Source organism: Procambarus clarkii, chromosome 79, assembly GCF_040958095.1.
Source record: "Procambarus clarkii isolate CNS0578487 chromosome 79, FALCON_Pclarkii_2.0, whole genome shotgun sequence".
NCBI lineage: Eukaryota > Metazoa > Arthropoda > Malacostraca > Decapoda > Cambaridae > Procambarus > Procambarus clarkii.
The window spans coordinates 22,846,359-22,869,041 of NC_091228.1; the positions used below are offsets into that span (position 1 = coordinate 22,846,359).

Below are 22,683 nucleotides of genomic sequence, written 5' to 3' on the forward strand. Positions count from 1 at the left end.
AGCTTCTAACAAGGATGAAAGTTTTTCTGACTGATAGAAAAATGAGGGCAGTAATTAGAGGCAATGTATCGGACTGGAGAAATGTCACAAGTGGAGTACCACAGGGTTCAGTTCTTGCACCAGTGATGTTCATTGTCTACATAAATGATCTACCAGTTGGAATACAGAATTATATGAACATATTTGCTGATGATGCTAAGATAATAGGAAGGATAAGAAACTTAGATGATTGTCATGCCCTTCAAGAAGACCTAGACAAAATAAGTATATGGAGCACCACTTGGCAAATGGAATTTATTGTGAATAAATGCCATGTTATGGAGTGTGGGATAGGAGAACATAGACCCCCAGACAACCTATAAAAATTACGTGAGAAATCTTTAAAGAATTCTGATAAAGAAAGAGATCTAGGGGTGGTTCTAGATAGAAAACTATCACCTGAGGACCACAAAGAATGTTGTGCGAGGAGCCTATGCCACACTTTCTAACTTCAGAATTGCTTTTAACACTTTCGCGCTTTAGATTAGAGATAACTCGTCGCTGTTTTCTCTTACGATTCCGCATAACAGCCGACTTTTCTCGTCCATCGAAAAAATATTTCTATAAATTCCATTTTTTAACCGAAATGGATGGGGATACTTTTGTTTTGTAGGGAATTTATTTGCGAATGTTTTGGTACCATAATGAATATTATATCACATAAACTTCTATGAGTAAAAAAATAAATACACAAAGTATGTTTGGGGGTGTGGCGAGCGTGTGGCAGTGGGTTCCCTTTAGCCGTTGATATATCCAACACGTGGGAAATATTTGTATGTGTTATGTATATGTCTGTGTAGGGAATTTTACTGCGATCACTGTCATACAAATTATAAAATGTTTCAACAAGTATAAACATGACAAACATCAAACGAACGAAAACAATGCGTTCGTTTCTGCCGCGAACACATACTGCGCGACGTGGTTCTATATTTGGCGCTTCTCTTACACATGCTTTGTACAAATGTTATACAGTTCATCTTATAGAAAATTTTATTGAGAACACATTGGTATAAAAAAGAAATACGTACATAGAAAAGTAGGGTCAGGAAACGTATAAACTTTCCAAGCATGATTTCCCCCCTGTGTTTTCGCCAGTGCGCTCGCGGCTAACTACTCTCCACTTCACACACTCTTGCGGGTGGGCAATTACCTATATTAAACATTCATATGCATATGTCCGTGTAAAGAATTTTATTACAATTCCAATGATACCAAAATTAGCGATGTAGGACAACTGTAGGCTTCGCAACCATTAAGAGAGTGGAAACATTTTGTTGCTGTTTGGCGCTCTCGGCGAGTGATCTGCATAGTTTTTTATTTGGTGTTGATACTCTTTATGCTTGGGCGGCATTTTATAGGTATGCTCTTATAGACAATTTCATTGCGAACACAGTGATACCAAATTTAAATACGTGTGCCTTCAATTATTGTCAGGACAGTCAAAAGAGTGTACACTTTTTCGGTCTTACCGCGTAGGCGCGCGAAGTGCCGAAAGCATCTGGGGTATTTTTTTTTTTGAGCGCCGAGAGCGCAAAAGTGTTAAATACATGGATGGCGAAATACTAAAGAAATTGTTCACGACTTTTGTTAGGCCAAAGCTAAAATATGCAGCGGTTGTGTGGTGCCCATATCTTAAGAAGCACATCAACAAACTGGAAAAGGTGCAAAGACATGTTACTAAGTGGCTCCCAGAACTGAAGGGCAAGAGCTACGAGGAGAAGTTAGAGGCATTAAATATGCCAAAACTAGAAGACAGAAGAAAAAGAGGTGATATGATCACTACATACAACAGGAATTGATAAAATCAATAAGGAAGATTTCCCGAGACCTGGAATTTTAAGAACAAGAGGTCATAGATTTAAATTAATTAAACAAAGATGCCGAAGAAATATAAGAAAATTCACTTTTGCAAACAGAGTGGTAGACGGTTGGAACAAGTTAAGTGGTGGTGGAGGCCAAAACTGTCAGTAGCTTCAAAGCGTTATATGACAAAGAGTGCTGGGTAGACGGGACACCACGAGCATAGCTCTCATCCTGTAATACACTTAGGTAATTACACACACACAGTACATCCATGCATCCATGTACACAAACACTTCAATAATCTTTTAATAACACAAGTGATTCAACAAGAGGCTCTCAACAGTTTCTATACAAGGCATGATACATCTATGGCGAGTCAGTTACATTAAATGAAAGAGCGGTGATCACTATCAAACATCGTTGCTAGGTCATGCTTGAGTAAAGAAAACACTAGGGAAGACTATCTGGCTCGTAATGACATCAAGAAAGTTCCTTCACCTACACATTAACTCCACTCCATGTGCTGCTCAGCATCAGGGAGGCTCTGGAGTACCGATTTGTTAACTAGAGATGCACCCATATCAAAAACTTTGACCACCTCAGGTTATGGAGACAAACGGCCTCACAGATCAGCTAATCATATCATCAGGGAAGACTGTCTACACAAGCCAGGCTGTGGGAGTGGATGATCTCTAAAAAAGAAGCACATTGGATACAGGTATTAACCAGTACCAATATTTTGGGAGGGTTAATGTTGAAGACCGATACCAACAAAAACTAAACTTCTTTAAAACAGTAATGATACTCAAGACCTAAGGGTTTGCAAACAGTGATGCTAAATCAATAAAATTCTACCATTATTATCATCATAATAATTATAGCAGAACTATTTTTACCAAGTCCATAAAACAGTCATGTCAAATTGATTTTTCTGAACCAATTATTGATTAACAACACACAAAAATCCACACAATACCTGTTTTACATAGCTAACCAGTTCAAGTGGTCCAGTGGCAAGATGACTTGCATTCTCATCCTTATGGGCTGGAAACTTTGAATAGAATTGAGTGTTCTTAAGAAGAATTCAATATCTACGTGCAGCATATGGAAACTACCAATTTGCTGAGACTATATAAATCTAATCAAAATCCTCTTATGGCTGTCATCTTCACAGGAACACTGCACCTTTCAAAACCCAAATAATCCAAATAATGAACACAAGTTATTTTTAAACGTTCTTCAAAACTTACACTGTACTATAAAGTATATAAAAAAAAATTATGTGAATTTTTTCACAAATTTTTTACATAAAAAATATGCCCATAAAACTCACTGTTTTCCCTTTGACTTCAGCTGATGGTTCTTTCCCGTTGACTTCAGCTGGTGGTTCTTTCCCGTTGACTTCAGCTGGTGGTTCTTTCCCGTTGACTTCAGCTGGTGGTTCTTTCCCGTTGACTTCAGCTGGTGGTTCTTTCCCGTTGACTTCAGCTGGTGGTTCTTTCCCGTTGACTTCAGATGGTGGTTCTTTCCCGTTGACTTCAGATGGTGGTTCTTTCCCGTTGACTTCAGCTGGTGGTTCTTTCCCGTTGACTTCAGCTGGTGGTTTAGCGTCATCTGTCACCTGCTGAAAGAATGGTATTCATCATAACACTTTATATATATACAAATATTTCATTTTATTGCACATGAGGTCAATGAATTATTATACAGGTAATCAGATTTCAATACAATTAGACCACAATCCAAATTACACGGAAATCCGAATTAACCAAATTTCTAACATGAAAAATAAACAAATTTGTAATTTTTTTGTACCCAATATCAACATCATTAGTATTTCCACATGAAATAATCCAATTTACAAGGTTAAGGAAGGATCTTCATAAAAAATAAAATAGAATGACTATAAATTTTCAGATTATCGTACCTAGGTGAAGCTTACTTTTTGATCACTGTAGGACTGCAATTCTATACCTTTAGCTCACCTAACCTAGTCTCAGATTTATTGTGGAAATGCTTGACAAGGTCAGCTTTAACTGTCAGCTGCTGCGGCTTTGCTGGTTGAAGGTCTTTGGCTTTCCGATCTTGCCAAATATGAGCTAATGTATTTTGATTTGCCTCCATTTTTCATTTGCATCGTTTATAATTAGCTCTTTGGTCTGCTAATATAAACTTCCTATTTCTTTACTATAAATGTTGGATGCATAATCTCATCTTCACTCACTACACCATACCCTGGCTCACTTGCATCTTTTTCTATATAGTCAACAATATCCTGAAGTTTTACTAATCTTTATAAATAGGAAGCACCAAAAATGAGGGTCTTGGAGCAGAATATATGCATGTTTGCAAGAGGGGGTTTTGGAGCTCATTCCACACATCAGTCCCCAACTTTACCAATGACTTGATTGCACCATCAGACCCCAAAATGTGGAGAATTTGCTACAAGACCCTGACTCTTGCAAACGTATGCATGCAATCAGCTCTGAGGCCCCTGACTTTTGTAAACGTTTGCATGCAATCAGTTCCGAGGGCCCCTGACTTTTGCAAACGTATGCATGCAATCAGTTCCAAGGCCCCTGACTTTTGCAAACGTATGCATGCAATCAGTTCGAAGGCCCCTGACTTTTGCAAACATATGCATGCAATCAGTTCCGAGGCCCTGACTTTTGCAAACGTGCGTAATTACATAAGTAATCACCTAAGTGTAGTTACAGAAGTATAGCTATGTAGCCAAGTGTAGTAGCTATGCTCATGTTGTCCCATGTGGCACTCCGTCATATAACACATAAAACCATCAGTACTAGTACTGTAGTTTCAAAGCATTATATGACAAAGGGTGGTGGGAATACAGGATACCACAAGTGTAGCTCTCGTCCTGTAACTACACTTACGTAATTACTCATGTAATTACCCAAGTTTGCAAGAGTCAGGGACTCTGACCTGATTGCATATAAACATTTGCAAAATTCTCCATGTTTTGGAGACTGATGAAAATATAGTACAGTACATTGTTTTAATTCCTGCCAATATATTTCGTTACTCTTCACTTTACATTCAATAATTTAGTTTTTTTTTCAGAATTAAGTAACATTGCAAATACAGAAGAAAGGAAAATCTTTCTTTGTTGCCCACAAGCATCAAGTTAAATAGCATCTACCCATCTACCTTAAAAGATAATTTAACTTCAAGGGAGTAACCACAGAATTAACCCATGCTTAAATGATGATAAATTAATGAATTCCCAAAGGTAACTTGGGATAAAATGTTAGTGAATGTCAACTTTGATATCACTCACCTCCTTGCCATTAACTGATGGTCTAGTTTCTTCAGTCATCATCTGAAAGAACCCAGTTCTGAATTACTTGTACATTAAGCAATACAATACAATACAGTACTGTATTGAAAAAACAGCATTTTACTTTGGATACCTCACATCGTACACACGACGGCTCACCAACGAATTTTATAGCTTACTTAACCCCAACCCAACCAAGCCTAACCTTGCCTAATCTGTAACAATAAATAATAATACTTTATTCATAAAATATATGGACAAAGAACATATGATAGAGGTACATTTTAAGGTCCAGATGTTGCATATTAAATGAACCTGCTACTATGCAGAGTGCTCCAGGCTAATATTATCATTATATTAAATTGACTACCTCCAACCTCTCCCTCCCTCCCCCTCCCCTGCCATCACTACCTCCTCCCTCCCCCTCCCTGCCATCATTACCTCCTCCCTCCCCCTCCCTGCCATCACTACCTCCTCCCTCCCCCTCCCCTGCCATCACTACCTCCCTCCCCCTCCCCTGCCATCACTACCTCCCTCCCCCTCCCCTGCCATCACTACCTCCTCCCTCCCTCCCCCTGCTATCATTACCTCCTCCCTCCCCCTCCCTGCCATCACTACCTCCTCCCTCCCCCTCCCCTGCCATCACTACCTCCCTCCCCCTCCCCTGCCATCATTACCTCCCTCCCCCTCCCCCCTGCCATCATTACCTCCCTCCCCCTCCCCCCTGCCATCACTATAATAATAATAATAATAATATTTTATTTAGGTAAGGTACATACATACAATAAATTTTTACAAAGATTGGTTGACTTATAGGTAGAGCTAGTACATACAATGCCTAAAGCCACTATTACGCAAAGCGTTTCGGGCATGATAAACTTAAATGACAAGCTTAATACTAAATGAGCATAATGAGTAGATGAAAACAAGAAATGAAAACATAGATGAAAAAGCAGCACAAATACAAATATGTCGACAAACAGCGCTCTTTAAAGAAAAACAGACATTGGATGACAATAGAAGGGTAAGGTAGGTTACAGGGAATTTATTAGGTATAGCTTCGTTTTTAACTTAAACTGGTTGAGAGGGGTACAGTCTTTAACATGGTTGGGAAGGTCATTCCACATTCTGGGCCCCTTAAGTAGAGCATTTCTAGTTTGATTAAGTCGTACTCTAGGAATATCAAAACTGTATTTATTTCTGGTTATTACTAACTCCTCCCTCCCCCCTCCCCTGCCATCACTACCTCCCTCCCCCTCCCCTGCCATCACTACCTCCCTCCCCCTCCCATCACTACCTCCCTCCCCCTCCCCTGCCATCACTACCTCCCTCCCCCTCCCCTGCCATCACTACCTCCCTCCCCCTCCCCTGCCATCACTACCTCCCTCCCCCTCCCCTGCCATCACTACCTCCCTCCCCCTCCCCTGCCATCACTACCTCCCTCCCTCCCTCCCCCCTGCCATCACTATCTCCTCCCTCCCTCCCCCCTGCCATCACTATCTCCTCCCTCCCCCTCCCCTGCCATCACTACCTCCTCCCTCCCTCCCCCTGCCATCACTACCTCCCTCCCCCTCCCCTGCCACCACTAACTCCTCCCTCCTCCCTCCCTGCCATCACTACCTCCTCCCTCCCCCCCCTGCCATCACTACCTCCTCCCTCCCTCCCCCCCTGCCATCACTACCTCCTCCCTCCCTGCCATCACTACCTCCTCCCTCCCCCCCCCTGCCATCACTACCTCCTCCCTCCCTCCCTCCCCCCCTGCCATCACTACCTACTCCCTCCCTCCCCCCCTGCCATCACTACCTACTCCCTCCCTCCCCCCCTGCCATCACTACCTCCCTCCCTCCCCCCCTGCCATCACTACCTCCTCCCTCCTTCCCCCCTGCCATCACTAACTCCTCCCTCCCTCCCCCTGCCATCACTACCTCCTCTCTCCCTCCCCCCTGCCATCACTACCTCCTCTCTCCCTCCCCCCTGCCATCACTACCTCCTCTCTCCCTCCCCCCTGCCATCACTACCTCCTCTCTCCCTCCCCCTGCCATCACTACCTCCTCTCTCCCTCCCTCCCCCCTGCCATCACTACCTCCTCTCTCCCTCCCCCCCTGCCATCACTACCTCCTCTCTCCCTCCCCCTGCCATCACTACCTCCTCTCTCCCTCCCCCCTGCCATCACTACCTCCTCCCTCCCTCCCCCTGCCATCACTACCTCCTCCCTCCCTCCCTCCCCCTGCCATCACTACTTCCTCCCTCCCTCCCCCCTGCCATCACTACCTCCTCCCTCCCTCCCCCCTGCCATCACTACCTCCTCCCTCCCTCCCCCCTGCCATCACTACCTCCTCCCTCCCTCCCCTGCCATCACTACCTCCTCCCTCCCTCCCTCTTCCTGCCATCACTACCTCCTCCCTCCCTCCCTACCCTGCCATCACTACCTCCTCCCTCCCTCCCCTGCCATCACTACCTCCTCCCTCCCCTTCCCCTGCCATCACTACCTCCTCCCTCCCCTTCCCCTGCCATCACTACCTCCTCCCTCCCTCCCCCCTGCCATCACTACCTCCTCCCTCCCTCCCTCCCCCTGTCATCACTACCTCCTCCCTCCCCCCTGCCATCACTACTGCCTCCCTCCCTCCCCTGCCATCACTACCTCCTCCCTCCCCCCTGCCATCACTACCTCCTCTCTCCCTCCCCCCTGCCATCACTACCGCCTCCCTCCCTCCCCCTTGCCATCACTACCGCCTCCCTCCCTCCCCCTTGCCATCACTACCTCCTCCCTCCCTCCCCCCTGCCATCACTACCTCCTCCCTCCCTCCCCCCTGCCATCACTACCTCCTCTCTCCCTCCCCCTGCCATCACTACCTCCTCCCTCCCTCTCCCCTGCCATCACTACCTCCTCCCTCCCTCCCCCCTGCCATCACTACCTCCTCCCTCCCTCCCCCCTGCCATCACTACCTCCTCCCTCCCTCCCCCCTGCCATCACTACCTCCTCCCTCCCTCCCCTGCCATCACTACCTCCTCCCTCCCTCCCTCTTCCTGCCATCACTACCTCCTCCCTCCCTCCCTACCCTGCCATCACTACCTCCTCCCTCCCTCCCTACCCTGCCATCACTACCTCCTCCCTCCCCCCCCTGCTATCACTACCTCCTCCCTCCCTCCCTTCCCCTGCCATCACTACCTCCTCCCTCCCCCCCCTGCCATCACTACCTCCTCCCTCCCTCCCTACCCTGCCATCACTACCTCCTCCCTCCCCCTGCCATCAATACCTCCTCCCTCCCTCCCCCCTGCCATCAATACCTCCTCCCTCCCTCCCCCCTGCCATCACTACCTCCTCCCTCCCTCCTTCCCCCCTGCCATCACTACCTCTTCCCTCCTTCCCTCCCCCCTGCCATCACTACCTCCTCCCTCCGTCCCTCTCCCTGCCATCACTACCTCCTCCCTCCCTCCCATCACTACCTCCCTCCCTCCCTCCTCCTGCCATCAATACCTCCTCCCTCCCTCCCCCCTGCCATCAATACCTCCTCCCTCCCTCCCCCCCTGCCATCACTACCTCCTCCCTCCCCCCCCTTGCCATCACTACCTCCTCCCTCCCCCCCCTTGCCATCACTACCTCCTCCCTCCCCCCCCCTGCCATCACTACCCCCTCTCTCCCTCCCCCCTGCCATCACTACCTCCCCCCCTGTCATCACTACCTCCTCCCTCCCTCCCTCCCCCTGCCATCACTACCTCCTCCCTCCCTCCCTCCCTCCCTCCCCCCTGCCATCACTACCTCCTCCCTTCCCCTACCATCACTATCTCCTCCCTCCCTCCCTCCCCTGCCATCAATACTTCCTACCTCCCTCCCCCTGCCATCAATACCTCCTCCCTCCCTCCCCCTGCCATCACTACCTCCTCCCTCCCTCCCCCTGCCATCAATACCTCCTCCCTCCCTCCCTCCCCCCTGCCATCACTACCTCCTCCCTCCCTCCCTCCCCCCTGCCATCACTACCTCCTCCCTCCCTCCCTCCCCCCTGCCATCACTACCTCCTCCCTCCCTCCGTCCCCCCTGCCATCACTACCTCCTCCCTCCCTCCCCCTGCCATCACTACCTCCTCCCTCCCTCCACCCTGCCATCACTACCTCCTCTCTCCCTCCCCCCTGCCATCACTACCGCCTCCCTCCCTCCCCCTTGCCATCACTACCGCCTCCCTCCCTCCCCCTTGCCATCACTACCTCCTCCCTCCCTCCCAACTGCCATCACTACCTCCTCCCTCCCTCCCCCCTGCCATCACTACCTCCTCTCTCCCTCCCCCTGCCATCACTACCTCCTCCCTCCCTCTCCCCTGCCATCACTACCTCCTCCCTCCCTCCCCCCTGCCATCACTACCTCCTCCCTCCCTCCCCCCTGCCATCACTACCTCCTCCCTCCCTCCCCTGCCATCACTACCTCCTCCCTCCCTCCCTCCCCTGCCATCACTACCTCCTCCCTCCCTCCCTCTTCCTGCCATCACTACCTCCTCCCTCCCTCCCTACCCTGCCATCACTACCTCCTCCCTCCCTCCCTACCCTGCCATCACTACCTCCTCCCTCCCCCCCCTGCTATCACTACCTCCTCCCTCCCTCCCTCCCCCTGCCATCACTACCTCCTCCCTCCCCCCCCCTGCCATCACTACCTCCTCCCTCCCTCCCTACCCTGCCATCACTACCTCCTCCCTCCCCCTGCCATCAATACCTCCTCCCTCCCTCCCTACCCTGCCATCACTACCTCCTCCCTCCCCCCCCTGCTATCACTACCTCCTCCCTCCCTCCCTCCCCCCTGCCATCACTACCTCCTCCCTCCCTCCTTCCCCCTGCCATCACTACCTCTTCCCTCCTTCCCTCCCCCCTGCCATCACTACCTCCTCCCTCCGTCCCTCTCCCTGCCATCACTACCTCCTCCCTCCCTCCCATCACTACCTCCCTCCCTCCCTCCTCCTGCCATCAATACCTCCTCCCTCCCTCCCCCCTGCCATCAATACCTCCTCCCTCCCTCCCCCCCTGCCATCACTACCTCCTCCCTCCCCCCCCTTGCCATCACTACCTCCTCCCTCCCCCCCTTGCCATCACTACCTCCTCCCTCCCCCCCCCTGCCATCACTACCCCCTCTCCCTCCCCCCTGCCATCACTACCTCCCCCCCTGTCATCACTACCTCCTCCCTCCCTCCCTCCCCCTGCCATCACTACCTCCTCCCTCCCTCCCTCCCTCCCTCCCCCCTGCCATCACTACCTCCCCCCCTGTCATCACTACCTCCTCCCTCCCTCCCTCCCCCTGTCATCACTACCTCCTCCCTCCCTCCCTCCCCTGCCATCAATACTTCCTACCTCCCTCCCCCTGCCATCAATACCTCCTCCCTCCCTCCCCCTGCCATCACTACCTCCTCCCTCCCTCCCCCTGCCATCAATACCTCCTCCCTCCCTCCCTCCCCCCTGCCATCACTACCTCCTCCCTCCCTCCCTCCCCCCCTGCCATCACTACCTCCTCCCTCCCTCCCTCCCCCCTGCCATCACTACCTCCTCCCTCCCTCCGTCCCCCCTGCCATCACTACCTCCTCCCTCCCTCCCCCTGCCATCACTACCTCCTCCCTCCCTCCACCCTGCCATCACTATCTCCTCCCTCCCTCCCCCCCTGCCATCACTATCTCCTCCCTCCCTCCCCCCCTGCCATCACTATCTCCTCCCTCCCTCCCTCCCTCCCTCCCCCTGCCATCACTACCTCCTCCCTCCCTCCCCCCTGCCATCACTACCTCCTCCCTCCCTCCCTCCCCCTGCCATCAATACCTCCCCCTCCCCCCTGCCATCACTACCGCCTCCCTCCCTCCCCCCTGCCATCAATACCTCCTCTCTCCCTCCCCCCTGCCATCACTACCGCCTCCCTCCCTCCCCCCTGCCATCAATACCTCCTCCCTCCCTCCCCCCTGCCATCACTACCCCCTCCCTTCCTCCCCCTGCCATCAATACCTCCTCCCTCCCTCCCACCTGCCATCACTATCTCCTCCCTCCCTCCCCCTGCCATCACTATCTCCTCCCTCCCTCCCTCCCCCCTACCATCAATACCTCCTCCCTCCCTCCCTCCCTCCCCCTGCCATCACTACCCCCTCCCTCCTTACCCCCCTGCCATCACTATCTCCTCCCTCCGTCCCTCCTCCCTGCCATCAATACCTCCTCTCTCCCTCCCTCCCCCCTGCCATCACTACCTCCTCCCTCCCTCCCCCCTGCCATCACTACCTCCTCCCTCCCTCCCCCCTGCCATCAATACCTCCTCCCCCCCTGCCATCACTACCTCCTCCCTCCCCCCTGCTATCAATACCTTCTCCCTCACTCCCCCCTGCCATCACTACCTCCTCCCTCCCTCCCCCCCTGCCATCACTACCTCCTCCCTCCCTCCCTTCCCCCTGCCATCATTACCTCCTCCCTCCCTCCCCCCCTGCCATCACTACCTCCTCCCTCCCCCCTGCCATCAATACCCCCTCCCTTCCTCCCCCTGCCATCACTACCTCCTCCCTCCCCCCTGCCATCAATACCCCCTCCCTCTTTCCCCCTGCCATCACTACCTCCTCCCTCCCCCTGCTATCAATACCTCCTCCCTCCCTCCCCCCTGCCATCACTATCTCCTCCCTCCCTCCTCCCCTGCCATCAATACCCCCTCCCTCCTTCCCCCCTGCCATCACTACCTCCTCTCTCCCCCCTGCCATCACTACCTCCTCTCTCCCCCCTGCCATCAATACCTCCTCCCTCTCTCCCCCCTGCCATCACTACCTCCTCCCTCCCCCTGCCATCACTATCTCCTCCCTCCCTCCCCCTGCCATCACTATCTCCTCCCTCCCTCCCCCTGCCATCACTATCTCCTCCCTCCCCCCTGCCATTACTTCCTCTGCACATAGGCATTCCGAACTACACAGAGGCATTTCAACCAAGCATATTTACCAATTGTTTAATGCAAAATATATTTTAAATTAGCCTGATTTGGTTAGGTTAGGCTTAGCTAGGCTTGACTAGGTTAGGCTAGGCTTGACTAGGTTAGGCTAGGCTTGACTAGGTTAGGCTAGGCTTGGCTAGGTTAGATTAGGCTAGGTTTGGCTAGGTTAGGTTAGGTTAGGCTAGGCTTGGCTAGGTTAGGTTAGGTTAGACTAGGATTTTAAATATTTGTAAGCCATCTTGGGGACGAAGTGACTGGTATCCGCTGCAAAATTGTATACTTGCGTTAAAAGCACAAGATAAATGCACTGTCCAGCAATATATATTACTGTAGTATAGTTTATATCAGACTATATCTATCAGGTTAATCCGGTAAATTCAAATACTGCTTTGCTCCTCACTCTCTTCTTTGAATCCTTTGCTTCTATTTGTAAACAGAATTACACGGATTACACCGACATATACAACTATATATCTACACCGTACACAAACACATCCTGGCAATATACTTTGACAAGGTGGTGTGGAAGTGTTGAGCTGAGAGAGTCTTGGCGGGAATGAACATCTTTCCCGCGCAGTCTGTGTGTTGTTATTGTTGTGTTGCCACCAGCTGGTCCCCCGCCGCCTCTCGCCACCACTACTGACCTCCATAACCCCTTCACCATGCGCCATACCCTACTCCCTGACATTGATTTACACCATTTTCATGTATATTGGTGTCAAACTATGATGCATTGTCAGTATTTATAGCGATATATCGGTGATAGATGGGTTCTTGGCGAAGGATGGGGTCCAGGGGGATCAACTACCGCTATAAAACTGAAACAGCTGATAGTCATGAAGGCACTACGGGCTCACCATAGCCCGTGTTACCTAAAACTTTTTGTTTCAGGTAGCGAATCTTTAACAACAACAATGATAGTCATGCTCTATACCGTCAACAGATGACGGTCAGTAATTGTAAACTCTCCATGTTGTTAGTTTACTTCAAATCAAATTTATTTATTTTATTTATTTATTTATTTATGCATATACAAGAATGTACATAAGGAATGTGAGGATACAAATATGGTAATTACAGTCTTGTAAAGCCACTAGCACGCGCAGCGTTTCGGGCAGGTCCTTAATCTAAGAAAATTTTAAGGAGGTAAATACTTGCAAAATTTATAGACAAAAAATGATAACAGATTACATGGAATGAAAAAAAAAGATGAGAGAAAATTATAGGTACAGTATATTAAAGCACATAGGTAGCTATGATTGATTGCAATGACAGCTTAAAATGGTAGTTGACAACAAATTGGTAGGCACAATACAGCAGAAACAATATAAGATTGATTGCAATGACAGCTTGAATGGTAGTTGACAAAAATTGGTAGTCACAATACAGCATATGGCTAGCACATAAAAGAAGACAGCAATGAACACAATGATAAGGTTGTTTGATATTACATAAAAATTAGGAGATTGGGTAACACTAGGTACAGAGCAAATTTAAAGCTCAGTGTAGGAAACTAAATAGATGAAGTTAGGTACTTTTTGGTTTTGCTTTTAAATAAGGCAAGAGTTTTACAGTTTTTCAATTCACTAGGGAGTGAGTTCCATAGACTAGGTCCCTTAATTTGCATAGAGTGTTTACACAGATTAAGTTTGACCCTGGGGATATCAAAGAGATATTTATTTCTGGTGTGGTGATAATGGGTCCTATTACATCTGTCCAGGGAGAGTTTCAGAGCATGGTTTGCATTTAAGAACAGGGTTTTGTAAATGTAGTTGACACAAGAGAATGTGTGGAGGGAGTTAATATTTAGCAAGTTTAGGGATTTAAACAAGGAAGCTGAGTGTTGTCTGAAAGCAGAGTTAGTTATTATTCTGATAGCAGATTTTTGCTGTGTGATGATGGGCTTAAGGTGGTTTGCAGTGGTAGACCCCCATGCACAGATACCATAATTAAGATAGGGATAGATTAGTGCATAATATAGTGAGAGGAGAGCAGAGTTAGGAACATAATATCTGATTTTGGAGAGTATACCAACTGTCTTAGAGACTTTCTTAGTTATGTGTTGAATGTGGGTGCTGAAGTTGAGTCTCTTGTCTAGGAATAGGCCAAGAAACTTGCCATCATTTTTATTACTGATGTTAATGTTGTCTATCTGTAACTGAATTGCATTTGATGATTTGCTTCCAAATAAGATGTAGTAAGTCTTTTCGATGTTTAATGTTAGTTTGTTCGTTGACAAAAAATTTAAAAATTCAAAAATTTAAATGTTTATTCAGGTAAAGTACAAACATACAAGAGGTTATACAAAAACTGATAGATTTATAGATAGAGCTAGTACATACAATGCCTAAAGCCACTATTACGCAAAGCGTTTCGGGCAGTATGGCAGTATTTCAGGCACTTCATTCATTATGCACCCCATACCCATCTTGTGGACGGTAGTGGAAAACGCTATGCTGGCATCGGGTCACATTCCTGTAGCATTCAAGTCAGCCAAGATGATATTCATTCCCAAACCCAAGAAAGACCCCCACCAACCTGGCAACTACCGTCCAATCTCCCTCTTAGACACAATAGGCAAGTGCTTTGAAAAAATCATGTCAAACCGCCTTAACTACTACATGGAGTACAACAACCTCTTCACAGAAAAGCAGTTTGGCTTTCGAGCACATAGATCAACCCAGCACGCAATTAACATCATCTACGACGCCTTAAGCTCAATTCGCAAGCAAAAACAGGTAGCTTTGATTGCGACGAGGGACGTACACAAGGCCTTCGACAGCCTGTGGCACGATGGTCTTGTGTACAAATTAGCAGACTTACCAGCGCAAAACTGGACCCTCCTCAGGCTGATCAGTAATTTCCTTAAGAATAGGCAAGTTACCCCCAGCTTCAAGGCAAAAGAGGCCGCAGCCTTCACCCCAACAGCTGGAGTCCCCCAAGGATCATGCTTGAGCCCGGTTGTCTTCAACATCTTTGTAAACGACCTGCCCCAACCAGAGTATAGGGACACCATTATCGTACAATTTGCGGACGACGTAACACACGTAATAACATCTAACCCTAGCAGCCAAGCGGCCAAACATGCAACTGTAACCCGTAAGGCAAACGTAGAACTAGCAAGGACTGCTAACTGGGAAAGGAAATGGAGGATCACCACTAACCCAGAAAAGATTCAATTAAGCACTGTCGGCTGTATGGCCTTCTCCATTGAAAATGAGGGGGGAATAAGAATCAGGGGTGAACCCATAGCCATCTCAAACTCCAACACAGTGCTCGGTTACAACTTCAACAGGCTACTCAACTCCTCCCAGTACGTATCCCAGAAGACAGGGATGGCCCGGGGCTCACTGGCGAGGCTCTTCCGTTTCAAGCAAGCCCCATCCCACATCAAGCTCCACCTGTACAGAATGATCATAAGGCCTAGCTTGGAATACCCATACGTTCCTCTGAACCTCACCAACAAATCCAACATGCTGAACATCCAACGAGTACAAAACAAAGCACTTCGCTTTGCAGAGGGCCTGACACTGATGGACAGGGTAAGAACTGACCAAATCCATGAGACGCTCAACATGAAGCCAATGAACATTAGGCTCAGCTACCTGGCCAGAAGACAGCTGTACCGTATGAAGAACATGTATGTCCCAGACCCCGAAGATCCCTACGTAGCAGAAAACACCACCAGCGACTACGAGATCCACGAACCACCACACAGAACCAGAAGAATCACTCTCCAACAAAAGTGATCAGACACATCCATGATGAGGCCTTCCCAAGACCTCAAATACTAAACGGCCTGCCAGACGACCCAGATGAGTGGCCCATCCCGGACCCAATCTACACCAAATGAAGAATAAAAAAAAAAAAAAAAAAAAAAAAAAAAATATAAAACCAAAAACCATTTGTCGTGGCGTCAGAAGTGTAACTACCCTGATGTTTCTAAGATTAGCCTCCTTCAGCCAACTCCATCGGCTCAAGTGCTTTAGGACACCAACAAGGTCACAAATACTAGCCCCACCAGCCAATGTACTGACAACCCAACATAACACATACGCAAACAAACAACACATACACAAATGTCAACCAATGGTGGACAGGCCACCGAACTTTCAAACCTCCTCTCTCTCTACACCAGCATCCTCTTCCTGAATTTCTTCTCCCCATCCCTCTACCTTCCCCATCCTTTTCATTCCCTATGGACATCAAAGCAAAGCAAAGCAAAGCGGTGGATTTTCTGAGGGAAGAAAACGTGTGTAAGGCAGCTGAGTCTAACCGCTCAAGCTGCGCGCGCAACGAGGCGAGGTTATATAAGCTCCCCCACAACTCTTCACCAGAGAGCGACTCTAGCACCACGGATGTCGACATCATGAACAGCAGTGACACCGAAGACCCCCCAATGGCACAGCAACGTATGGGAAACCCCAACCCCAACCAATCCCCGACCGGAACCAGGAACAAGATACCTGACTCAACAGCTTTACCCCCCTCCTCCACAAACAGAAGCGACCAAACCGAATGTAATAACATTGGCACTACAACCAAACAATCACTTCCGTCTCATAGTCAATAATGGGGATCACAATCCTTCAGGTGAACATCAGACATTACTTCAACAACAGATACCTTCTCACTCTGGAGGTAGCCAGACTTAACCCAGATGTTGTCTTACTCAATGAAACAGCGGCCAGACAAGACCAGCACATCTCCATCTGGGGATATTCCACCAGGGAAGTCAACAGGGGTAGGTACAGTGGGGTGGCAATACTAATAAGAAGAGGGCTCTCCTACCGCCCCATCCTCATAGAAGACGACAACTTTCTTGCAATAGAACTCACCACTTCACACGGCCCCCTCATTGTCTGCACCGCATATCTACCACCTAGACTGGCCTACCTCCCCTCCATCCCTCTGAACAAGCTGCTCGACAGGAACCTCCCCACTATCATCGCAGGAGACCTGAATGCCCACCATCAGGCCTTATTCAACGCTCCTGACAGGCCAGACCTCAAGGGCAGGCAGCTCTTCAATCTAATGCAAAACCGGGACCTCTCCTTCCAAGGCCCCCACTTTAAGACGTTCTTTGCGGGCAACCATAGGGGCACCCCTGACATAGTGCTGACCAACAGAGATTGTGACCTGTTCCACTGCAGAGTAACCCCAGGCAAGAACGTGGGGTCGGATCACATCCCTGTGGTCACATCCCTCCAAGCAACCCCCTTCAGATATGTGGCACCATCCAGGCCCAGATTGGAAACCATACGTGCCCGTGACTATGACACCTTCCTTGCTGGCGACCCCATCCTTGAGTTCGACAACCTCCCAACCCAAACAATCGACCAAGCAGTAAACACCATCCACAACCGGATCCAGCTTGCAACCGAGGCCACTTGTGAAATATCCACCACTAGGACTTACCACCAATATAAGCCGACCCGAGAAATCAGAGGCAAAATGAATGTGTACCAGCGAGCCTGCCAAAGCCACTACCAAACAGGCCAGCCACCAGCGTTGACCCTACAAACACTCAGAAGGGAAACCATAGACCTTACGCTGACCCACAAGAGCCACATTTGGAGAACCCTAGTGAGACAGGCCAACCAGTACAAAAGGGAGCCGGGAACTTTCTGGCGCATGATCAGACAGCTCCTGGGATCGGTTAACCCCAGCCTCACCCACCTTGTACACACATTCCTTGACGAAGATGAAGAGGAGCAACAAGAAAAAATGGAAGACCCGCAGGATCAGGCTGACCTCATGGGCGCAGTCTGGAAAAAGACACTCACAGCTTCAAACAGCAGAGCCTTCAACAACACTCACTTTGAACGTGTCAACCAATGGACAACAGAAAATGCCGCCTCCCTTAACAGCACCCCTCTGATTGACCTGACAACCCTAGAAGACGACCACCCTTTAACAAGACCCATAACTATGCTAGAGATGAGAGGAGTCATCAAAAACACCAGAGATAAGGCCCCAGGACCATCAGGGATCAAAGCGCTGCAGATCAAACTTCTACCAGGCAATCTTATGCAATCCATACTCAACCTATTCAACGCTATGCTGGCATCGGGTCACATTCCTGTAGCATTCAAGTCAGCCAAGATGATATTCATTCCCAAACCCAAGAAAGACCCCCACCAACCTGGCAACTACCGACCAATCTCACTCTTAGACTCAATAGGCAAGTGCTTTGAAAAAATCATGTCAAACCGCCTTAACTACTACATGGAGTACAACAACCTCTTCACAGAAAAGCAGTTTGGCTTTCGAGCACATAGATCAACCCAGCACGCAATTAACATCATCTACGACGCCTTAAGCTCAATTCGCAAGCAAAAACAGGTAGCCTTGATTGCGACGAGGGACGTACACAAGGCCTTCGACAGCCTGTGGCACGATGGTCTGGTGTACAAACTAGCAGACTTACCAGCGCAAAACTGGACCCTCCTCAGGCTGATCAGTAATTTCCTTAAGAATAGGCAAGTTACCCCCAGCTTCAAGGCAAACGAGGCCGCAGCCTTCACCCCAACAGCTGGAGTCCCCCAAGGATCATGCTTGAGCCCGGTTCTCTTCAACATCTTTGTAAATGACCTGCCCCAACCAGAGTATAGGGACACCATTATCGTGCAATTTGCGGACGACGTAACGCACGTAATAACATCTAACCCTAGCAGCCAAGCGGCCAAACATGCAACTGCAACCCGTAAGGCAAACGTAGAACTAGCAAGGACTGCTAACTGGGAAAGGAAATGGAGGATCACCACTAACCCAGAAAAGATTCAATTAAGCACTGTCGGCTGTATGGCCTTCTCAATTGAAAATGAGGGGGGAATAAGAATCAGGGGTGAACCCATAGCCATCTCAAACTCCAACACAGTGCTCGGTTACAACTTCAACAGGCTTCTCAACTCCTCCCAGTACGTATCCCAGAAGACAGCGATGGCCCGGGGCTCACTGGCGAGGCTCTTCCGTTTCAACCAAGCCCCATCCCACATCAAGCTCCACCTGTACAGAATGATCATAAGGCCTAGCTTGGAATACCCATACGTTCCCCTGAACCTCACCAACAAATCCAACATGTTGAAGATTCAACGAGTACAAAACAAAGCACTTCGCTTTGCAGAGGGCCTGACTCTGAGTGACAGGGTGAGAACCGACCTGATCCATGAGACGCTCAACATGAAGCCAATGAACATTAGGCTCAGCTACCTGGCCAGAAGACAGCTGTACCGTATGAAGAACATGTACGTCCCAGACCCAGAAGATCCCTACGTAGCAGAAAACACCACCAGCGACTACGAGATCCACGAACCACCACACAGAACCAGAAGAATCACTCTCCAACAAAAAGTGATCAGACATATCCATGATGAGGCCTTCCCAAGCCCTCAGATACTAAGCGGTCTGCCAGACGATCCAGATGAGTGGCCCATCCCGGACCCAATCTACACCAAATGAAGAATAAAGAAAGAAAGAAAAAAAAAAAAAAAATATAAATAATAAAAAAAAAAAAAATAATAATAATAAATAAATAAATAAATAAAAAAAAAAAAAAAAAAAAAAAAAAAAAAATATATATATATATAAATAAAACACCTACAAAAAAATATAAAACCAAAAAACCATTTGTCGTGGCGTCAGAAGTGTAACTACCCTGATGTTTCTAAGATTAGCCTCCTTCAGCCAACTCCATCGGCTCTAGTGCTTTAGGACACCAACAAGGTCACAAACACTAGCCCCCCCAGCCAATGTACTGACAACCCAACATAACACACACGCAAACAAACAACACATACAAAAATGTCAACCCATGGTGGACAGGCCACCGAACTTTCAAACCTCCTCTCTCTCTACACCCACATCCTCTTCCTGAATTTCATCTCCCCATCCCTCTACCTCCCCCATCCTTTCCATTCCCTATGGACATCAAAGCAAAGCTCTGCCGCGGACTGAGTGGGCCACGTGAGACATAAATTTTAAATTTTTTAAATTTTGCCCCGAGGAGCGAGTTTATTGGGCAGAGCCACTCATCTTGTGAGTGGACATATCGCCATAGCAGAATGCACAACACTCCCCAATAGGAAGAAAACCCGCTGGGTTGTTCATCCTGTCACTTGTACCCAGACATAGCTGGGACTTGCTTAACTGTCTCAAGTGAACAGCTCCTCAAACAAGAAGATTAACATCTATCAACCCTTAAAAGCTTACGTTATCTTGCGGGTGCAAAATGGGGAAATCTTTTAAGAACAGTATCAATATTTGACAAATAGTGTTTTCCTAACTCAAACAATGTGGGATTTATTATTCTACACATATTCCTAATGTCTCTCAGGTGTTCACATTCACGTAGATAGTGGTTAAGGCGGTGTCCGTCACTCTCACCACAGATTCTGCAACTTCGCTGATCAACTGTTGTTTCTATTCCATATCTCCAAAGATATTTGTATCCAAGATGGATTCTCGCTATTACTGATTCTCTCCCTCGTCCTCCTCCTCTTCGGCCATAATGACTGGGATTGCCAGCTGCAACCATGTTGTACCATCGTGCAGATTCACTGGTTTGTGCTTCTATCCTCCTTTCCTCAGTTACTTTGTCACGGTGATGTTGCCTGATAATACCTCTAATTTGTAGTAGAGTCTCGGGTATGAAGTATTCAATATGGTCTCCTTCAGCGCCTTCAGCAGCCAGCACATCTGCTCGTTCATTCCCACATATTCCAACATGGGAGGGGATCCACAGAAACTTGATGACTCTTCCCTGATTGGTAAGTACTCTCACAGCTCTCTTGATTTCAGCGACTATTGCAAGATTTTCTGCCCGATTTTTACTTAGGCTTTGCAGTGCTGCTTTTGAATCGGTGCAAATCACTGCACCATTAGTGTTCCGTTCAAGAAACCTTAACGCCATAACAATGGCAGTTAGCTCTGCTTGCGTTGAAGAGGCATAGTTCTCAATACGAGCTTTTTCTTCATTTCTGCGTTGGAAAGTATTATCCTTGATTACCGTGTATGCTGCACCAGCCCTGCCACTGACAGGATTAGATGACCCGTCAGTGTAGATTTGATCTAGTTCATCTCCGGCTTCTTTATAAATTTCCTCGAGATACTTGTGCCTCATTTCTTGTGGTATCATGTTGGATTTTTTCATTGCCATTTCATTGATGATGATCTTGCATGAGTCATCCTACCAGGGAGGTAACCTCTCTTCAGGCAGGAGCTCACGGGCTTGCTCAAGCAGGTGAAGCTCTTCGAGGTAGCAGACTGATCTGTGATGCCATTTTTTGCTTCTCCTGTTTCCCCCTGAGAGTAACACAGAGCTCAGTTTTTTCTTAGCATTATCATTGTAATGGGGATCTCTGGCTATCCTAATTGCAAGCTTAGCATTCAGCTCCTTAATTCTGCTTTCTCCCGTCACGCAGGGTGCAGTCGCACCTCCACAGATCTCCAGTATCATCTATTGATACTAGTAATGGCTCAAAATGGCCACCACTTACGGGCTATTCATGCCCGTGCCACCTTTTGGGTGCCTTAATCTTCATCAATCAATCAATCTGGGTGGGCCTCTGTTCTCGACAAGCAAGCAGCTGCTCACTCATCCCGTCCTCAACTCAAGTCCATTACAACCAGCGGTCGACCCCACAGACGCATTCATAAATTTTAACATGCTGTTCATTCAAAACAGGAATTTTCTCAAATATAAATTAATATTATGCTATATTAGCATATTGTGCATATATAGGCATAGGGTAGGTTAGGTTAGGTGGTTGGGTTCTGTTGGCAATTATTTGTATTTGTAGTACGTGGGTGAAGCATTTATAGCGTTGTGGTTCGAACAAAATTCGTCAGTGAAGCACTTGTTCCGGAAGTGTTCGAACGAAATGAGTTGTGAGTCGTGTGTAAACCTATTTTCATTCATAAACAGGGGGTTTGCCGGGTGCATGGAATCACTTTTGGATCTTTGTTTGGAGGACGGGCTGGCTCACTTGCAAAAAGCCCACCCTCCACCCGGGATCCTCCAGCCCGTCCTCCAAACAAAGATCCAAAAGTGATTCCATGCACCCGCCAAACCCCCTGTTTATGAATGAAAAGCGGTTTACACACGACTCACAACTGCTGACGTTCGAACATATCCGGAACAAGTGCTTCACTGACGAATTTTGTTCGAACCACAACGCTATAAATGCTTCACCAACGTACTACAAATACAAATAATCGCCAACAGAACCTAAACACCTAACCTAACCTAACCTATGCCTATTTATACACAATATGCTAATATATTATAATATTAAGTTATACTTGAGAAAATTCCCGTTTTGAATGAACAGCATGTTAAAATATATGAATGCGTCTGTGGGGTTGACCGCTGAATGTAATGGACTTGAGTCGAGGACGGGTTGGATCCTCTGCATCCCGTTTTCTTTTCCAAGGGACGACGCACAGGCAGGCTCACGGGGCACTTGTTCTAGCTTGCTAAGCATTTGTGGTATCTTTGAGGGGGGGGGGAGGCTCCGCCAGAACCCCCAAAGTGATAAGCCTGCAGATAGCTAAGAAATACTACCATGAATTGTAATTAGTGTAAATTCAAATAATGCAACTTTCAATTACTAAC

General features: G+C 48.1%; 2 protein-coding genes across 5 annotated transcripts in view; both read right to left on the reverse strand.

Moving 5' to 3' along the window:
* LOC138357606 (thymidylate synthase-like) overlaps positions 1-12,894 on the reverse strand; it is a 79,090-nt gene extending 66,196 nt beyond the window's left edge. Inside the window, exons 1-3 of one of the 4 annotated variants that reach the window (XM_069314590.1) lie at positions 12,577-12,894; positions 5,144-5,185; positions 3,179-3,466 (exon numbers count right to left, since the gene is read on the reverse strand). In XM_069314590.1, the coding sequence (XP_069170691.1) occupies positions 3,179-3,466; positions 5,144-5,185; positions 12,577-12,756 (510 nt within the window). In that variant the 5' untranslated portion in view covers positions 12,757-12,894. Of the gene's footprint in view, positions 1-3,178; positions 3,470-5,143; positions 5,186-12,468 lie in introns of all 4 variants that reach the window. The other 3 variants (XM_069314589.1, XM_069314591.1, XM_069314592.1) reach the window with 3 other exon arrangements.
* LOC138357609 (small ribosomal subunit protein uS12) overlaps positions 1-22,683 on the reverse strand; it is a 428,441-nt gene that overhangs the window by 315,206 nt on the left and 90,552 nt on the right. The gene's annotated exons all lie outside the window — the stretch shown is intronic.